General features: G+C 48.0%; 2 protein-coding genes across 3 annotated transcripts in view; one reads left to right on the top strand and one right to left on the bottom strand.

The window, feature by feature from the left end:
• The window catches only part of PTPN23 (protein tyrosine phosphatase, non-receptor type 23), a 44984-nt gene extending 40690 nt beyond the window's left edge, over positions 1–4294 (top strand). The window contains exons 20-25 of the mRNA XM_027842148.1: positions 87–1944; positions 2346–2530; positions 2728–2832; positions 2910–3048; positions 3134–3253; positions 3345–4294. Coding sequence (XP_027697949.1) covers positions 87–1944; positions 2346–2530; positions 2728–2832; positions 2910–3048; positions 3134–3253; positions 3345–3821 — 2884 coding nt within the window. The 3' untranslated portion in view covers positions 3822–4294. The remainder of the gene's footprint in view (positions 1–86; positions 1945–2345; positions 2531–2727; positions 2833–2909; positions 3049–3133; positions 3254–3344) is intronic.
• A 1050-nt stretch (positions 4295–5344) lies between these two features.
• Positions 5345–20243, bottom strand: part of SCAP (SREBF chaperone) — an 86307-nt gene continuing 71408 nt past the window's right edge. For both annotated transcript variants that reach the window (XM_027842150.1, XM_027842149.1), the window contains exons 5-23: positions 18204–18424; positions 17911–18016; positions 17215–17387; positions 16513–16639; positions 13828–13940; positions 13056–13150; positions 12415–12513; positions 11933–12151; positions 10494–10897; positions 9929–10120; positions 9291–9492; positions 8965–9080; positions 8285–8801; positions 7799–7884; positions 7294–7376; positions 6943–7109; positions 6616–6696; positions 6165–6371; positions 5345–5983 (exon numbers count right to left, since the gene is read on the bottom strand). In XM_027842150.1, the coding sequence (XP_027697951.1) occupies positions 5738–5983; positions 6165–6371; positions 6616–6696; positions 6943–7109; positions 7294–7376; positions 7799–7884; positions 8285–8801; positions 8965–9080; positions 9291–9492; positions 9929–10120; positions 10494–10897; positions 11933–12151; positions 12415–12513; positions 13056–13150; positions 13828–13940; positions 16513–16639; positions 17215–17387; positions 17911–18016; positions 18204–18424 (3454 nt within the window). In that variant the 3' untranslated portion in view covers positions 5345–5737. The remainder of the gene's footprint in view (positions 5984–6164; positions 6372–6615; positions 6697–6942; positions 7110–7293; positions 7377–7798; positions 7885–8284; positions 8802–8964; positions 9081–9290; positions 9493–9928; positions 10121–10493; positions 10898–11932; positions 12152–12414; positions 12514–13055; positions 13151–13827; positions 13941–16512; positions 16640–17214; positions 17388–17910; positions 18017–18203; positions 18425–20243) is intronic.

Here is a 20243-nt window from a genome sequence, read left to right on the forward strand (position 1 = left end):
GACTATCCTGGTCTGATAGAGATAAAATGGAGTGGGGAGAGGGGAGAGTAATCAGGGGACTGATGGACTCTGGACTGACTTCTTAGGGAACTGAAAAAGAAACCTCCGCCCCGACCTACCGCCCCAAAGCCACTACTACCCCGAAAGGAAGAAGGGGACGCTCTAGAGCCTGGGGATCTGCCCGAGGAGCTCCGAAGCTTGCCTCCTGACATGCTGGCCAGCCACCTGGCTGCCTTTCCCCCTGGAGCCCTCCCCAGTGATGCTTTTTTGGGAGCTGGAGCTGTTATGCCTTTCTCCCCTGGCCATTTTACTGTCCCTGGGTCCCACTATATTCCCAGCCAAGGTCCCAGCCCTTTCCCCCAAGGTACCTACTCTGGGCCTCCACCTCTATTACAACCCTCAGCCCCTCAGCCTGCAGGACTGCCCCTGCCAGGCTTGGCTCCAGGGCCCCGCCTCTATCCAGCTCCCACTTACACCCCAGAGCCTGGCCTAATTCCTGGCTCATCTCCTCAACACAGGGTAGTAAGCAGCCACTATGCTCTAGGGCCTCCTGGATCCAGTGGGGGTGTCCCCACAGCAACTCCTCCTCGATTTATGGGTCCTGAGCTGGCTCCAGGGATCCGTCCTGCCACTACCACAGTGGACAGCATCCAGGCCCCCATCTCTAGCTACACGGCCCCCAGGCCCGGGCCTAGCCCAAGCCCAGCCCCCACCAGGCCCTGCTACTCTGCCTCCCAGCAAGGACTCCCAACAGTACCGTATCCTTACCCTGTAGGGGTTTGCCAACCTTTCACCCCCTCCTCAGCCCAGCTTCCTTTTCCCCCAGTTCCCCGTGGTGAGTTGCAGCCTCGGCCCCAACCCTATGCCTCCCAAGTGCCCTTCGTACCTCAGCCTCGACCTCCAACCCCAATCCAGCACCCACCTGTCTTCCCTCCCCAGACGAGAGTCCCTGCTCCCACTGCCCAGCAACCACCTTTTCCTTTTGTTACCCAGCCTGCTGCCATGGGGCAGCTCCCACCACCTTTGCGTACCCATCTTTACCCACTTCCTTCCCAGGATCCTTTACCTCCCCCTTCAGGAGCCTTGCCTTTCCCCACTCCAGCCCCACCTCAGCCTCCCCATGCTCCACTTCCTGGAGTTCAACCCCTTCCCCCAGGTACTTCAGCCATACCCTATTGCCCAGCCCCAGCTTCTAGGCCCCAGGGTCCTCAGGCCCCCTCACTCCCCAGTCAGTTGCCCCCTGGCACTCCATTACCCCTCAGGGGCCCCCCACCCTCCAGCCAACCTTCTCCAAGCCCTCATCCTGTGCCTTCACCAGCCCCATCCCCAGGGCCTGGCCCTACCACACCACACCCTTCCCAGACAGAGCCACCGCCATTCCAACGCTGCAACTCGTCCACGGCTGATCTGCTCTCATCCAGCCCTGAGAGCCAACATGGGGGGTCCCAACCCCCTGGTGGAGGCCACCCTTTGCTCCAGCCCACCAAGGCAGATGCCACAGAGGGCCAGCGGCCCCAAGCCCTGCGACTGATAGAGTGTGACCCTTATGAGCAGCCACAGAGGCTCCAGCAACTGCAGGAGGAGCTGGAGGCATTCCGAGGGCTGCTGAGTGGCGGGGCAGGATCTCTAGATGGAGTCTGGCGAGAGCTGCAGGAAGCCCAGGAACGGGATGCCCGAGGCCGCTCCATTGCCATTGCACGTTGCTATTCTCTCAAGAACCGGCACCAGGATATCATGCCCTATGATAGTAATCGGGTAGTGCTTCGTTCAGGCAAGGATGATTATATCAATGCCAGCCGGGTGGAAGGACTCTCTTCGTACTGCCCTCCATTGATAGCCACCCAGGCTCCACTGCCTGGCACTGCAGCTGACTTCTGGCTCATGGTGCATGAACAGAAGGTGTCTGTCATTGTTATGTTGGTTTCAGAGGCAGAGATGGACAAGGTAAGGAAAGGGGGTAAATAATCACTTGGGGAATTTTCCCTTTGCAGAGGGAACAATGGAACCGAGTTGTGCCTGTGATTTTTAGGGCAAAGAGCAGAACTGGAATTTGAACACAGGTCTTATCCAAGACGAAGTGGTCTTTCTACCCTAGCACCCTACATAATGTCTCTAGGCTGATTCTTCTGGACAAAAGATTGAATGCCTTTCACTCCAGGCTTAACTTTTTTTGTCAAGTATAAAATACAAAGATTGCAAAAGATACCAGTTATATTGAAATATATTTAATCAAAGTACTTTTAAAAACAAATTCACATGTGCTAGGTTAAGGCCTCTTGACCTTTTTGCTATGGCCCCAGCTCAGCTTCTGTGACAATTCACTCCTCTCTCTTTCTGCCCTATAGCAGAAAGTGGCTAAGTATTTCCCCACTGAGCGGGGCCAGCCTCTGATCCAGGGCCCTCTAAGCCTGGTGCTGAGCAGCGTCCGGACCACAGATACCCACGTGGAACGTGTGCTGAGCCTGCAGTTCAGAGACCAAAGCCTCAAACGATCTCTCGTACACCTGCACTTCCCCACTTGGCCGGAGCTGTGCGTTTAACCCAATGGGGGGGAGGGAGGGAGTTAACATTGATGGCAGGTTAGCCCGGTGTTTTTGTTTCCTTTTGTTTTTTTGGGTAGGGTAGGGTGGAGAGGAGATGTGAGCCTGAGAACTAAGCAACTCAGGTCCTCATCCACCCTTGTACTGGTCCTAGGGGTCCCACTCATTCCTCTTCTCCCATTTTCAGGGGCCTCCCAGACAGCCCAGGAAACTTGCTTCGCTTCATCCAGGAGGTGCACACTCACTACCTGCATCAGCGGCCTCTGCACACCCCCATTGTGGTACACTGCAGGTACTGCCAGGATGGCTGCAGGGAGGTCTGGGAATGCATTTTCTGAGGGGCCTTGCTCACTTTCCCTGCTCTCACAGTTCTGGGGTAGGCCGCACTGGAGCCTTTGCGCTGCTGTATGCTGCTGTGCAGGAAGTAGAAGCTGGCAACGGGATTCCTGCCCTGACAGAGCTGGTCCGGCGGATGCGGCAACAGCGAAAGCACATGTTACAGGAGAAGGTGGGGCTAAAGAGGAGAGGGAGGGCAGGCCGGGCTGCTGAGTTTAAGGTGATGCCTTGAACTGAAGTTGCCATTCCCTTGTCAGCTGCACCTCCGATTTTGTCACGAAGCAGTGCTGAGACACGTAGAGCAGGTGCTCCAGCGGCATGGAGTGGCACCCCCTTCTGCCTGCAGACCCCTTGCTAACTCCAACGTGGCCCAGAAGGTAAAGGGAGGCTGGGGACGCAGGGGTGGGGGAGGAATGGGGGAGGATATGGTAGATGGAGTTCCTGAGTATCTTCTCTCTCCCTCCACAGGCATATCTGCCCCAGGACCCCCAGGACCTAGTGCTGGGTGCAGACATGCCCATCAGCTCCATCCAAGCCACCATTGCCAAGCTTAGCATCCGGCCCCAAGGGGGCGGGCAGGAGCCCCCGCCTCTGGCCTTTGCTAGTCCTGCTGAGCCTCTTAGTCCTACCACCCCCAACCTCCTGGAGCTTGCCAGTCCCCCTTCACCTTCTCCTCCTTCTTCCCCCCAGCCAGAGATTCCTGAGCCTAAGGAGGAGAGTCAGATACCTGCAGCACCTAGTCCTGGGCCTTCCTCTTCTTCTCTAGAGCTATTGGCCTCCCTGACTCCTGAGGCCTTTTCCCTAGACAGCTCCCTGCGGGGGAAGCAACGCATGAACAAACAGAGCTTCTTGCAGGCTCATAATGGGCAAGGACTTCGGGGCACTGGCCCTAGTGATGACCCTCTCAGCCTTTTGGACCCACTCTGGACCCTAAATAAGACATGAATTGGACCTAGAGGCACGGATGTCCAATGGCTTCTAACTCCCTACACTACATGTTTTCCTTTGAACCTGCTAAGTCCCTAATTCAAAACCTGAGCTGCCTCTCTTCTGGAATAGGGAAATACTGGAGGTTTACCAAGGGGCCAGGGTAGAGGAGGAGGATTCAGCAACTGTAGAGGAACAACTCAAGGGAGAAGAGTCACAAGTTTGGAGGTCGAACCCCCACCCCTCCCCAACAATTCTTGTTGCCTTTAGCCCTGGTCTAGTGGAAGTCCTCCTAGGATGGTCATTTCTCTTGACTGCATGGAGCTGCTGAAAAGACTTCAGCACTCACTTCTTGCCCTTCACTAACAACCTGACTCTTGGGGGTAAAGTGGGTGGGGCAGACCATGAACAAAGTAGCCATTCTCTTACTTGGGACCTGAATTTTTTTTTCAGCTCTTTGCTACTAAAATAAACCAATCTATATGACAGTTGCTTCTTGTGCTTCCCTTTTCTCCTCTGCCCTTGGTATTACTTGACATTCTCCTTGGCTCCTTCTAGCAACCTTGTGAAGTACTACAGGCATCCTCATTTTATGAAGAAAGTGGCTCATAAAGTGCCCAAAGCCACCTACATAGTTAAATGGTAGAGAGGTGAGGTTAATTAGATAACCCAGGTCCTCTGACTTTCATATTTTTCCCATCACACACAGCTCAGTCCCAATGCCAGCATTTAAGGGCTTGATGTTGGGAGATTATTAGTGTGGACAGAAGACAGACCTCGTCCAAGTCATCATTTGCACTTGCCAGTACTAGTCTGATTGTAAACAACGCCCTCGAGGGACAGTCTTAAACTTTCCTCATTTATGTAACTTCTGAGAGGAGTACAGGAGCTGGAATCTGACAAAAAATCTTCCTTAAAACTGTCTGTTCCCACACCCCTGGTACAAAGCCAAGCCCTTGGTTCTGGTCCATACTTCTGCCAGTGATTTGCTTATCCAGGACTAGATGGTTTGGAACCAATATTCTGTTAGCCTTGAGGGATTACAGATGGCACTGAAAATAAAGGAGCAGAGTCTACTGGCCAGGGCCCCATATAAATTTTCCCAACTGCCTCTTAGAATGAGCAGCAAAGGCTAATAAATAGTTACTACAGCATGGGAGGTGGGGGTGCCTGGGCACTTTAGCTAGCCTAACCCTCCACAGTAAGAACAACCTGAACTCCACTAAGACTCCTATTCTTCCCTCAGGACTTCCCTCTACTTTCCTTCCCCCCATTTTCCCTCTAGTACAAACACACCATTCAAACCAGCCTCCCCTAAGAAGGCAGTTTTATGGTTGCCTAAAGCAATATAGCTTTTCCTCCCTCTTCAGGAGTGTGAATGCCACACCAAACAGCTCTTGTGCTAACTAGGCCTGGCCACACTTAATGGCTCTATTATTAATAATGCTACCTACTTCAAGGTGGGCATACAGAAAGGAATGAAGTAACAGAAACATAATTATGTATCCTTATAGGGCATAGATGGAGGTAGCTCATGGTGGTTATATATTACATGATTTAAAAAAGTTTATTTATTTAAGAGAGGGAACTGGCAAGATGGGAAGACACTGAAAAGTCCCGAGGGCAAACCCAGCCAACCCTATTCTCTCCACCCTCAGGTACTACAGCTTTGGTCCCACTAATGGGGAAAGGGAGAGCCAGAGATGCCAGGCAGAAGGAAGAGTCCCTACGCCTAGCACAGGGTCCACCAGTTAGCAGGACACACAGTGCCCTTAGTGGGATAGGAGCTTACCAACAGCTGTCCTCCCCAACCACCAGAAAGGTGGACAATTCCCCTCCTGCTCCAAGCCTGGTTACCACTGTTGGGTCACTTCCAGTCCAGGCCTGCTATGAAGACTCTGGAGAGGGTGCTCAGGCCCAGTATTAACCCTGGTTCAGTCCAGCTTCTCCAACACGGAGGGCACATATACCAGGCTCAGCTCACTACCAAAGTTGCAGACAATGGCCGCGTTGTCCAGCACAAGAATCTGGCGGGCTGGCTGTGCCTCACTGCTTTTGCCCAGGTACACAGTTTGCAGCAGGTCCCCATAGTTTAGATCCCAGAAGGAGACACACCCCTGGCCTCCAGTGACCAACAAGTTGTCCGAGATGACACCCAGGCTGGCCCCGCACCCCATGTCCTAGGGAGGTTGAGGGGAACAAGTGTTACTGATATTGTAGTTCATAGTATATAAGCACTACTTTCCTGTCCCACCCAATCTGGGGTCTTGAGTCTCGTCTTTATAACCCCTTTGCCCTTAAAATGGGAGAGGGACAAGATGAAAACAGTCCCAGCCCCTCCCTCCTTTCCTCTCTTCTCACCTGCTGAATTGAGTAGAGCTTGATGCCAGTGCTTCTGTCCCAGATGCTAATGAGGTCATCCAGGCCACTGCTGATGATGCAGGAGGTGGTACAGGTGAGAGAGGTTACATCCCCACGGTGTGCAAACATATGGCTTACTCGACTACCTGTCAGAACATCCCAAAGGCAGATGGCTCCATCCTGCCCCCCACTGGCCAAAACCATTGTCTGAGAGAATGGAGATGGAAAAACTGGGTTACTGTGGAGTCTTGGTAAGAAGCTCATGTCCATTGAAATTTGAATCAAAATCGGGGAAGACTCTTGGAAACTTCAAGAATAGGGTTAGTGTGGCCTTAAGAGGGCCCACAGAGGCAGCCTCACCCATGGATGTGACTACGGTCCATTCCATCCTCCACCCTAAGGCTCTTGGCCCTGTCTTAGCTCCTCCCTAGGAGCTCATACTGGATCTCACCTGGTCAATGTACACAGCTGTAATGGCCCCTGAATGGCCCTGCAGGGTGAAAAGGCAGCACGAGTCCTCCAGCCTATACACCTGAGACATGAGGCAGCATCAGAGCTCTGACTCCTATCCTGACTTTTCAAAACTCTATATATTTTCTCCCCACTCATTCAAATTTGAAAAGGTCCTCGATTTCAATTCAAACTTGGAGAACTATCTCAGTAGCTCCAATAGATTTCACCACCTTTAGCCAAGAAATCCTTGTTACTGGGTCTTCATTCTCTCTGACTTCGCTTGCTACCCTCCCCAAGACTGCCCAAGCTTCCAAAGGATACTCACTCTCAGAGTGTGGTCCTGGCTCCCAGTCACAACACGACCAGCAGCAGCCTTCAGGGCGGTGATGGGTTTCTGGTGGGCACAGGACACTGTGTGGGTGAGGTGGCATACTACAGTATCACTGTTGCTGTACACAGGGGATGAAGGGGCACTGCCCCGGCCTGGAGTCCCTGGGAAAAACCAGCTCAAAGTGAGCAGAGACTCAAAGTCATCTTTTCCCATACCCACTAATAAGCAGCAGGAGAGTTAACCCAGTTCCCATGCCCCTAGCCAGAGAGCTCAGGGTGAAAAAGTTGCTATAAATCTCTCACTTTCCACAGAATCTTCTCTTGACCCAGTCTATTCCCACTTTACCTCGAAACTGCAAATGACTGAGGACCGTGCGAGTCTCCAAGGAGAAGAAATCAAGGGACCCATTGAGCCGGGCAGCCACAATCCTGGAACAGAACAGTAATAACTGCAACCATTAGGAGGGAAAGGCACAGGGGAACCTCCTAATCGTCATTAGGAAAGGTGTGTTCCAACCCTGCCCCCAGGCAGCCGTAAGACCAAGGATGAGAGCTGCAAGGGACCTATAGAGTCATTTTTCATAGAGTCATTTTACAGCTGAGAGAACTCAGACCCAAGGAGATTAAATAAGGTCCATAGGTCACTCAGCTGGTAAGGGTATGAGGCAGGATCCACACCCAGGTCTTTATCTACATGACCCTCCCACAAACTCTCTTCTTCCCTCTCAAAAGACCTTGACACTCCCTACTATGTTAAGACCCATAGTGCCATCTGTTGCACCTTTGACCCAGATGCCCCTTCTAAAGAGGGGTCCAAGGGCCATCCTGGCCCAGGAAACTCACATCCTCACCTCTTGTTCAGGAACACAAGGGCAGTGATGCCTGAGGAGACCTCCTCGTTGCTGCAGCGAAGGGTGCCCTCAATGGCGTCCCACACCTGTAACCCCAGAGGCTGTGAGGGCCCTGCTCAGGTTGGGGCAGCCCAACCTGGCCCTAAAAGGACAGACTAAGGCCCTCCCTCCCACCCACTATGGGAAAGGCCATGGGAAAGAGCAGCACTTGCCCTCCTTTAATGGAAGGGGTGGGTTTAAACAGCCTGTCTAAAGTCCTTGATTCTCTGCCTAGTGTGACTGGTTGGGGACCTGGGGTCCTGGCTCCTAACCCTCCTCTACTTTCCCATTAGTGAAATGAGATGGAAATCTCTGGCCCCCACCCCAGCCAATCCCACTTGGGAATGAGTCAAGAAAACCAAAGCTAGGCCCTTTGTCCTTAAGGCTTGCTCATCAAAATACAGCGTCCCTACCCTCTGTCCTCAACTCCCGGCCTAACCTCCCCACCTCCAGCCTGCCATTGCTGCGCCCGGCCACGATGAGGTTCCCCTGCAGGTCCAGGCTCCAGACGGAGCTCTCTGTGTCCGGAGTCCAAGTGGGGACAGGTGACCCCTTCTCAAGATGTGAGCAGGCTTCATCCTCAGGGCCATGGAATGAAGGAACTGGGGAAGGGGGTCCGAGGGCTGGTAAGGGAATAGGAGCCAGCCCCTCCTCCTGGTATACCCGCTGCACCAATCGGCTGAAATCATAGCCAGGTGGGTCATGGGGTCGTCTACAGCCAGCCCGGTGCCTTGGCTCAGGCTGCGAAGGCTCTAAAGGTGGGGGCTGGGGCTGCTCAGAAAAGTTGGTGTCAATGAGGCAGGTCAGGTCAGGCTGGTCACCGAAGAGCGGAGGCTGTGGGGGACCCAGGAGGCGCCGTAGCTGGGCGTTGTCTCCAAGCTCCTCAAGGCTCCCTTTTCCCCCATCTGATAGCTGCTCCCAGCTCTCTTGGGAATCAAACACACCACCACTATCCCTTCGAAGCCTAGTAAGCAGAAAAAGGAAGGTGCCAGGGTAGGAATGTGTTTGGGGATGGAAAAGGGGTTAAAAGGAAAAGGATCTCATGCCAATGTTTAGAGCTGAGTAGTGGGTGAAGAAAGGAACTAACCTTTGAAGCCAGGAAGAAGGGATAAGAGAAGGAATCATACCCTTGCTTGGGGATCAGGGTAAGGCAGTCCCCAGTCTGTGCATCCCACACCCGGATCTGTCCTACGAGGCAGCAGCTCACCAGGAGCATCCCATCACTTGCAAGGCACTCAATGTCCTGAAAGGTGAAGAGAATCCAGCTTACCAAGGGCAGGGATGCATGGCTGTCTCCTGGTATCAAGTGACCTGTGATGGGCTCTCTCCTTGTTCAACCTAAAGACCCCCAGCTGTCTTCCCACCTCATGGGGGTGTGGGGGCAACAAGAGACATGGGGGAGCCAGGAGGGAATCTCTGCAGGGAACAAAACCAGCTCATTCCCAATCCTTACCATGAGATGCCCTCGAAGGACAAGAGGAATGATCTCTGTCTCAGGCGGGGAGTATCCATAGTCATCACAGGGTAGGTCCCCACGCTTTCGACGACCATGGGAAGCCCCATGCTGTCCATAGTTCTTAGGGCAGAGCACTCGATAGAGGCAGAAGAGCAAAAGCACCAACAAGATACCAGAAGCCAGACCTAATGCGGCTACCCTGTGGGCATGGCAGGTAGATGGTGCTCAGTGGGGTCATCTCCATTCAACCCCAGTACCCACCCCCTAGAAACCACACAAGCCCCACATCCCAATTATTAGCCTAGAAACCCAAATAAGGTAGAAATGGGACAGGAAACCAGTGGTTAGGAGCAAAACTGTGCAAATGAGGGAAGGAGCCAACACCCGAGACCAGGGGTGGGGAACCTGCAGTCCTCTGACTGAATCCAAACTTCACCAAACCAATCCTTTTGCCATACTTGAGGATCTAGAGGGCCACAGGTGGCCTCCAGGCTGCAGATTCCCCACCCCTGCTAGACCATGTATAATCATGTAACCAATTTCTCACACTTCCCTAACCCTCTTGATACTTCTGGTCCAGCCAAAGACCCCAGCGCAGCAGGAGGGGGTGGGGGAGAGGGAGTAGTGACCCTTACTTGTAGAGAGTGACATCTCCATGGACCTGGGTCCTACTGGGACCTTCAAATGCCTGCCCCTGGTCCTCCCCCTGGGCAGTTCCGGAGCCTGAGGGTTTAAGGGGCCAGTAATGTTGAGCCTCCTGTTGGTGCTGAACCTCTTGTGGGTTCAAATAGAGGGTGACAGGAATCACTGGAAGTAGGCTGATGTACCTATGAGGAAGCAGAGCAGAAAGATGATGGGGCAGGATGAAAGGCCTTCCAAAGGCTACCAAATCTCCACCAATAACAGCCAGCTGCCCTGACAGCAGGAGATAATGCCTCGCACACAACCCTCATGAAGAGGCATTAAAGAAGCCAGCCCTTAGCTCAGGCGCAAGAGGGCTGGGCAAAAATCCCCAACTTTTCTCCCCATGTCTCTTCCAAGCCCCCATAGTCCACATGCCTCTCTTGGGGAATTTAGTAATACTCATCAAAAGAAGAGACCAGTTAATCATGTTCTAAGAGCAGTGGCCTGAAGCCACTCCCTAACCTTGCTAGGAAGGCCTCCTCCATTCACCCAGTCCTCCTCCTCTGCTACACTTACTTCTTAGCCAGAGTGATATTGTAGTAACTAAAGAGAGACGGCCAGTGGCGAAAGGACAGTTTCCTCCAGAGCTCTTCATCTTCTGGTCCCCATGTCACCTCTGGGCCAGGGCCTATGTCCAGCAGGCTGCTATGAGGCGCCCCCTCCAGATGGTCCTGGGGCTCCTGAATATCAGGGGATTCCCAAGGCAGTGTCTGATTCTCTGCTAGCTTAGAAGCATCCGGTGGGAAAATGGAGAAGGTACTCTTGGGGTCACCTGCAGGCAGCACCCCACCTGGCACAGGCATTGGCGGCAGTCCCGCCTCCCCCAAGGGGCTCTGCTCTGTCACCTGGGCCGTTAAGTAAGTGCGTAGCCCAGCAGGGTCCGTATACACCAGGATGCCAATCCAGATCACTGTGCCAACCTGTAAGAAGCAGGGAGGAGATCAATAAATTCACATTAACGCCTCCAAAGACTTTCCTGTGAATTTTGCTGATGGGTTGATGGGGAGGAGGCACCTCTCAGGTAATGTGCTATGTGAACTGAATGGATCACAAAGTTCAAGCTGGGAGAAACAACTACCCATCCTCCCCTTCCTTGCAGCTTTAAGGACATCTGATTACTAACCATTTCCTCCAAGTTGAAAAATATGCATTTGGTCTCCTGCTGTGTCCCTCTCCCCAAAGGCCACCTAAAATGCCCAGAACCTGAGTCACACTAGAATAGGATGTTCACTAGGCTTGATGTTGACTATTTCCTCTAGCTTCCAGTTCTCTTAACACGTTCCCTCTACATCCTCCATACTCAACATTAGCCTAGAATCAGTGCTTGTCCCAGTGCTGAGGGTCAGAAGGCTGAAATCCTTTAGTCTACTTCAGAGAACAAATGACACCAGTTTCTATTAAACCAAAACCCATTTCCAAGAAAATGTCTATTGGGAAGCACCAAGTCTCAAGGTCAAAACTGTTGTCAAACTGGTCAGCCAACTGAAGATGGAATTTCCTATACCACTAACAAACCTACTTTCCTCCTTTCCCTATTTCTTTTAATGCTGTAACAGCTTCCCATGCTTGCTACAACTGGGAACCAGGCTCATTCTGTCTAAAGCAAGCAAAAAGAGCTATAGTATTTTACAGTCTACTCATGAGATCTTCCAGCAACCTGAAGAGAGAAGGACAATAGACATCCTGGACCAGAATAGATAAGAAAACAATAACTCCATAGTTGCTATTTCCCATATCTTCCCTTGGTCTTTTCTTGGATCATGGAGTCAACCTAAAAGGGGCACACTCCACTCATTCCATAGCATGGTAAGTAGCAGCCTATCACCTACCTTGCCCCCTCATAGGGTGAGCTAGAGAGGAGGAAATCAGAAGGACTTTGGTACTTTAGCAGGTAGGGATGAAGCTTCTATATCTTAGACATAGAGGAGAATAACCAGGGGATCGGGCAGGGATACCATGATTAGTCTCTGGGCCAGCCGGGTCCGGGCCAAGAAATAGATGACGCGTAGCCTCTTGGGGAGGCGCAGATTTCTAAAGGATGATGGCTGTAAGGTGATCGTGTGTGGTGTTGAGGGTCGCATGGCCAACTGCCGCTCATATCGGTGGCCCCGTCCCGCAGGCTTTGCCGGATGCAGGCAGACTTCTGGAGGCAATCGTTTATTTAGATCAGCTAGCTGCAGGTAAAGATGAGACCTGAGTTCAAGATCTTACTCCTTCCTTTTGGAGGTATAGCCCTCGATCCTTACCACCTGAGGCAAATACCAATACCCAAGGAACCACATACACACATTTTCCAATGTCCACAGGGCCTATACATCTTCTAAGGTTGCAAAATCTAGGCAATGAATTACATGGACCCTATGGACCCCGATCCCACCATGAAAATTAAGGGGGACTGGAAGGGACGGGGGGAATAGAAATTAGTCCTCTCTCCTACCTCCATTCGACGAATGTCAATAGAGAGAACAGTGGTAAAGAAGAGCATCTGCAGAAAGAAGTCAGAGACAAGGCCCACCACGGCAAAGAGACAAAATTCCTGGGGATAAAGCAACACATGGGTCATGATGACCCATACACAGGGGTCACTCTATGCCTCACAGTTTTCTCCCAAACCCTCTAAATCTGTCCTATCCCCCAGAGCCTAGTTCAGATCTTCAGTTCAGTAAGTCAGTAAACACGGATTAAGCACCTGCTATGCGCCAGGCACTCTGCTACACAATGGGGATACAGAAAGAGTTCAAAGTGGAATCTTCCTTGAAATGAGGGAGGTCTGGTCCTCTTCATGGGTCCAGAAGACAGGCCAGGGTAAGACAAACCTCAGGCACCCATCTTTCCTGGAGACTTCCCAGCCTTCAAAACTCAGTAGCATAATTCCAAACAAGGCATATCTTGACAGTATGATCCAGCACATGCCAGGTTCCAGCTCCTCTGTAAGTTACCTCCCACAGAGTAAAGAATAGGAAAGAGAGTGGGAGCTCTGCCGGAAGGCTCAATGCTGAGGGTAGAGATGACAAAGGGCTGCACTAGGCTGTACTACATTCCCAGAGCCAGGGTGCTAGGGCAAACACAAGCCCCTACCTGAATAGCAGGAACCAGGGTGAAATATCCAATGAGGATGATGCCCAGTTCTGTGGCCATGTTCTTCATTATAGACCAACTCTCGTTGCTTAAGCCTAGAGACAAAATACACAAAGCAGTGAAACAGAATGGATTAGGGGTTTGGGGTGGGGGGGAGGGGGGGCGCGGGGCCACAAGGTCTAGCTGTAACTACACCTAGATCACATCATTACCTCTGTACTTTAGTTTCCACCCTTAATTCCTGGCATTTCTATAGCTAGCATTTCATGTGTTTCAAAGCACTTTAATATAAAATCTATCATTTGGTTCTCACAACAACCCAGGAAAACAATTAAAGCAGATACTATCCCCATCTCACAGTTGAGGAAACTGAAGCTCAGGCGAAAGAATTTCCTCCAAATCTCACAGCTCTATAAATATAAAAGTCCCATCACCAACACTGCCCCACTCCCATGACTTGATGTTCCTATACTTCCCCAATTAATTGGCATCCATTTAGTAGAGTTCCTGGCCAAGAAAGGGGACAGAAAGGTGGAAACTATAGGGAAGAATGCTTTCTACTTCTGGGTGAGGGTGAGAAGTTCTTACAAAAGGGCAAGAAGTGCAGTTTCTGATGTCCCAGAACGTCTCCCAGAATACAGGAGCAATTACCCAATGTGTGCCACAATAAACCACCACTGCCTTTTCCCTTCCCCATTCTGGGACTTCACAATCAAGTTACAGGTTCTTTCCCACAGTTCAAATGCACAATCTTCCTCCTCAACTCTGTTACCTTGGGCAATCCGCAGCTTCACTTCCAGGTCTACCGGAGTAGATACAACCGACTTTGTGAGAACTAGCACATTCTCCAATCCAATTACCACCACCAAATAGGGGAAAATCTCTCTGGGGAAAGAGAAAGATGCCAAGTCAAAGAGTGGATCCCTACTGTCTTGAAATAGAATGAACAACTGCTGTGAGTAACAACGAATACATTCCTATCACTCAAATCTGAGATACTAATAATAGCCATCTACTACTCTAAATCTCATGCTGTCTCTACTAGAATGCAGTCTACATTTCTAACCTTTTGCATAGCCTAGGAGGTCATTTTTTCCACAGGTGACAGGTCCAAAACAAATGCTCCTACATCCCACTCTTGGAATCAACAGGCCTTATTTTACACAGACATCCAGAGGTTGGCAACTTAAGACTCTTTCCATAAGTCAAATGAGCAAAACTCTCTCTTTAACAAAGCAGGGTAGAATTAACACAAAATGAGCCGGCATGATCAGCAATCTCATTTACAAAGCATTGACTCCCCCATAGCTAGCCTTGATTTCATAACAGGAGCTTTGGTTCAAGTCTATTTAATGGACAATGGTCTGATGAAATCACTTTAAGTGTTTGCTTGAAATTTTTATTTACATTTGCTGTTCAAAGTGTTTGACCTGAATAAGAGATCCTGGCTCTATAAGAAAAAAATCTGAAAAAAATCTTTTGGGTTACCTTAAACCACTATCAGGAGAAACAGAAATCGAGAAAAGTAAAAAAGTACAAGAGACCTTCATTATCTAAGGATAACTGAAACCAGAAAATGGCTTTTTAAAGTAGAAACCAACACAAAATGGAGACCAACATTTTACAGTAAATAGTGGGGGAAAAGATTTTATTAGGACTTTATCTTTTTGAATAATGAAACTAAAACTCATGAAAATGAGTTTATTTGATTTTACATTTAACAACATTTTGGTTATAACTGTAACAGTAAGATAATTCTTAGAATGAACAGAGAATGAATCAAGTGCTTTATTTTATATCCTTCACCTCCTTTTTAACTTTCACAGCATGAAAAAGAGTCATTTACAAAAGGTCAAGAAGATTTGAGGACTTCATCAAATTTCACAAGAACCTTGCTTAATGCTTTGCTATTCAAATAATTCTACTGACATCAAGACAGAGGGACCTAACAAGACTATGGGAGACTAACTGATTAAGACACTAGCTTACCAGGGATAGACACTAGTGTTAAATGGGTAGGGATGTTTGAGTGGGGACTATTTTTAGAAGTGGTCAACTCATTAGTGAATATTTTCTTATTAAAATTATTCTCTGCTTCCCTTACTAGTGGGGGAGGGAGAAGAAGAGTGTGGCAGAGTGACTGTTGAGTCAGAAAGACAGACCTCCCTTCAAATCCAGCCCTTTGACACACACTGAATGGGTAGGGAGTCAGTTAAGTGCCTGCTGACTTAATCTGATCTGCATTCGTTAACTGATGTTCCTTACACCAATGGAATCACAGGTGCAGACCGAAACAAAACTGAAACCTTGGAGAGATTTGGATAATGAGGGCTCCTTTATCTTGTGAAAAATCAAACTATGCCTAAATAGAAGCTCTGGATGAGTCACAGTACTAATACAACCACCTGGCACTTTTGGAACTTAAAAAAAAAAAATTTAGGGGGCAGCTAGATGGTGCAGTGGATAGAGCACTGGCCCTGCAGTCAGGAGGACCTGAGTTCAAATTTGGCCTCAGATCAAACACTTGACACTTACTAGCTGTGTGACCCTGGGCAAGTCACTTATCCCCAACTGCCTTAAAAAAAAAAAAAAAAAATTTGCCAAGCATTTTATGCATCATCTGGTTTGACCCTTACAACAACGCTGAAGATATTATGAAGAAACTAAGGCTTTCCTAAATGAAGTATATTACAGCAGAATTCAAACCCAACACTTTCCATCAAGACATATCGCCTACTGCCTTTCCAAGCAAGGCAAAGAGAAAGGAGAAACTAAGAATAATGAGATCAAAAAGAAAACTCTTTGTGGTTAATAAAATGTGTGCATTTGAGCGGCTGGAGTTTAAGGTTTCACTCCTCTGCTGTATGTCACCGTACCTTTATAATTCTCTTTTCAGCCACACTTAGAGAAAGGAAACACAAGCTGAAAAGAGAGGACTGGAAAAAACAAACAAACAAAAACACTAGGAATTTTCTGAGTAGCCTGAACAGCTGAAACACTGAGTGAAAAGACTAATACTGACTTTCAAGTAAGAAGCAGCCTGAGATGTTTTGACAATAAATAAGCCTGACATTTTAGGACAAACCAATGGGAAGAGCTTTCGATTATACACTGACAGTCAAGGTAAGCTGACAATATAAATGTTAAAGATTAGTGAGAAAAAATTAATATATTGTAACCAGGCAGTTATTTTCTTTGAAAAGAAAAAAAAAACTTGCTCTTAAAAAATTATTTGATTTGTAAGTTAGAATTCTTAAATGGTTTTAAAATTAAGAGTAGTATATGGCTATATCAAATGGGTCATTTTATCTTTGAAAAAAAAAATTCAGCCTGAAATGTTACCAAATTAAACATGAAGAGACCATCAAAACTTCAAAGGAAGCAAGTCAGACAGTGTAGTAAGGTGATCACTGTACCACTTCAGGCTAAGCTGGCCAACCTAGGCCACGGAACTCACCCGCCATTGAGAGTTGGTGTCAGGCCAAAGAGTGTACAAAGCCCTACAGACATCAGCAGAGAGCTGAGGACAGTCACCACTGCTGCCAGTGCCAATCCCCATTTTGATTTCACCATGTCTATCTTCCCTAAAAAGGAAAGGATACAGGAGAGATGCCCTTCATCAAAAGGAAGACATACAACTTTGTATCTCTTCTTTATTTTCTCTACGGTGTTCCTCTTTTACTTGACTAGCTAAGACTTCCCCCTTGCAAGGCCCTTTTGCTTTAACATAGAGACAGTACCCAAGAGGGCACAGGTGAAATAAATTTACCAATCAGGTGAGTGGAAAGGGTAAGCCATTTTTACATGTGAACTCAGAATGCTATACTATGGGCAAGATTTCTCCAGAGAGGCAACTCTAGTCCCAGAATACAGTGCCTAGAGGGACACCCTTGTTCCATTGGGTCATTAAAGACTCATAAAATGACAAAATGGCAAGGATACGATGACCCAAGTACAGCCCCAACCCTCTATAAAGGAGAAAATGTGAGTTCCAGAGAGGTGATGACTTACCCAAAGATGGGCACACATAATTTTTTTTTCTATCACTACCTGGGTACAGCAAGACCCCTGCCCATAAAAACACTCAGGCCTGAGAAGTGTAGAGAAATAGTCCCAATTAACATTAATAGATTAGCCCCTAAACCCATTTTGGACCTACTTGTAGAGAAGTAAATGTAGGCAAAAAGGATGATGTAGGTGGTGACGAGGGGAATGAGCTCAGCAATGCCAATTTCTTCCTTGAAATGTACATGCACCAGATTCTCCTCCCGAAGACTACAGTTGGGACTAGGATGCAACAGCTTTAGTCGGGCCCGAAGGCTACTCAGATACCTGGTCATAGAGATGGGAGGAGAGTACAGGATACAGTTGTTCCCTTCTGCCCAAAAGCAGCCTCTGGGAGGAGAGGTGCAATGAGGGCCTCTTTTATGTATTAGGGAAGAGACACACTAACTTTGAATTCTGGTCCCACTTAAAAACTGTGTAGTAGACCAAATTTGTTTCAGATACCTCCCTCCTCCCCTTTTAGATCTCCTTTTCCTCATCCGTTCAACCCCACATAATTATCTAGGACCTGCTTATAAGTAATTCTTTAGCTAATCCCCACTAAACTGTTAGCAGATAAGACCTTAGTATTACCCTTCCCAAGAGCACCTGGTATTGTATAGGGGGCTCTTTAAGACTGAAAAATCTTCAAAACTCAAAAGAATAAACTACCTGTACCATCTGTAACAGTAAAATTTCAGGCACAGTGAAGAAAAGGAGGACACGACATCATATACAGGTGGCTACCTACTTGAAAAAATGGCCCTGCTAGTCCCCAACGACCTCTGATCCCAAACACTGGCAGACTTACCTGGAATGGTAACTCTGGAAGACCAGGGTAATGGTATAAGACACCATCCTCTTCCTAGTGTATAGGTTCACCCCACTATATTTTCCTGGTACTCCGAACAACAAGTCTATAGACACAAACAGAAAAGTAAACAAGTCACCAAGGATCAACATCCAGGCGTCATTCGGTGGTGTGTGTGACGCAGAGCAAAAATGAACACCCTGTTCTGACCTTGCCCATTCTGAAGACTACATGGAGCCTGAGGAGCCACCTAATAAGGGAACTAAAGCAGGGCAAGGCAAGGCTGTGTGTACCTTTGAGGGTTGCAGAAGTCTGGAGGGTCTTTGGTTCATGTTGATAGATGGTTTTGATAATATCAGGGTCAGCGCTGAAGCGCTCCTGATCATTCTGCCAGAAGTTTCCAGGTGACAACAGGAGGCAGCCATGCTCGGGAAGCAAATTCCTAAGCTTCTTTAGGCCTGGCAGGAGATCAGTCACTTGCAGGCACACTTCCTCCAGGCTCTTGGTCCCAGAGCTACTCAGGGAGAAAGCACAAAATAAGTCACTGTCCTCTACCATTATGGACTAGAGACATCACATCTATCAAATCTCATTAGGTTCCAAATGGCAGAATCTAGTAATTCACTATATCGTTCTCCCCAATTCCAATACAGCCAGAGAATGGGAAAATCAGTTACTAGGACATGAAACAGTAGCTAGTATTTCCACAGTATTTCACGTTAGAGTATTTCTTTAGGCGCTGTTAAGGCCCATCTATAGTAAAAGGAGAAATGAAGAAAGAATATAAAATAAACCTCTGTCTTGAATCCCTAAGAATTCAAGGGATAGGAAGGGAGACTGTTTACCCAGGCATTGAACCTAACAAGTTTAAGGTCAAAGCCCCACAATGCTTCAAATGTCCAATATCTGGTATTGCCAACTCAGCTATCTCACCTACTTTCCTTTCCTGATGGGTGTAGGGGAAAAGAGGTACTCCAGGGGAAAAAACCTAACTCAATAAATATCTATTAAAAACGTGCTATGTACAAGACAATACGTAAGATACAAAATGGCAACAGGGACTGTATCTTGTCCAAGGTGCTTACATTCTAAACTGGACTACCATGAAATTAAAGAAATGGTGCAACTAGATTAAAAAATTGAAAACAAAGACAAAAATGGGAGAGATCTGACCCAAAGCCAGAGGCAGCATGTTGGAGTGGAAAAAGCACTGGATGTGGAATCAAAGAACTTGTGTTCAACTCTTGGTTCCACTATTCTGTGGGACCTTGGGCAATTTAAATCTCCACTCTGGGCTGAGGCTAAACTAGATGACCTCTAAGGTCCTTTCCAGATGAAAATGGCACCATATTATGAATCCTGTTTTTGCAAACTATCTGGGAATTTAAGCAAATCATTTCCCTTTTCTGAACCTATAAAAATGGGGAGATGGATTAAATGAGCTCTTAGATCCTTCCAGTTCTAACACCTATGATCCTATGACTGAAGATGGGAAACTCTAAATACACTTTGTCAAAAAAAATAAGTCTGCATGTACTTACTAGTGGGTCTTATCCCACCTTATTTGAATTAAATAACACATTAAGAAACTAACTGGTTTTTCTTTCACACAAAAGTAATGCTGCATATCCTCTGGAACTACAAGAGTTTATGGGTCCTGGACAACACCATTTAGGTTAGCAAGTGAAACAATTTAATAGGAGGTTGTAGTGATTTAGCCAGTTTTGATCCCTGAAATTTCCAGCAAAGAACTGAATAGTAAAAAGTCAAATGAATACTTAAGAAATGAAAAACTTCCATACTTGGCTTAGAAGCAGAGAAAGTTGGTCTATTAAAAGAACAGTTAATATAACTGATAGACAAGGTTCCTGGGATCTGTGGTGGGGTTTCAGTCGCATAGTATCATACTTATGACAAGCTTAATCCATTTTTATCCATTTTTATCCATTTTAGGTCTTCTCATGACTCACAGATACTATACAGTATTTGTATACTGTATACACTGCACACAACAGACCCTTAGAGGAGGATATCATCTTCAAATCACAACAGAAAGAATATAAGTTCTGAACAACTATTAGTCTTCAGCAGAGATGTCAAGCTCAAGGTCATCAGAGCAAAAGACCCAGATTAAAAGGTAGCTGGAAAATGTTTAACAAAATAAAAACGCAATATAACATAGATACGTTAAGTTGTAGTTCGTTCCTAATTGAATCTAACACCACTGTTCTAGAAGGATTCCTTACAGATGCTTCCTAAAGCTGGATGTCCCCCAAAGAGAAGCAAAAACCACTTGAGAGGCACCTCCTTCGAAGTCAGAGTAGGCAGACATG

This window comes from Vombatus ursinus, unplaced genomic scaffold (assembly GCF_900497805.2).
Source record: "Vombatus ursinus unplaced genomic scaffold, bare-nosed wombat genome assembly UNPS02014867.1, whole genome shotgun sequence".
Taxonomy (NCBI): Eukaryota; Metazoa; Chordata; class Mammalia; order Diprotodontia; family Vombatidae; genus Vombatus; species Vombatus ursinus.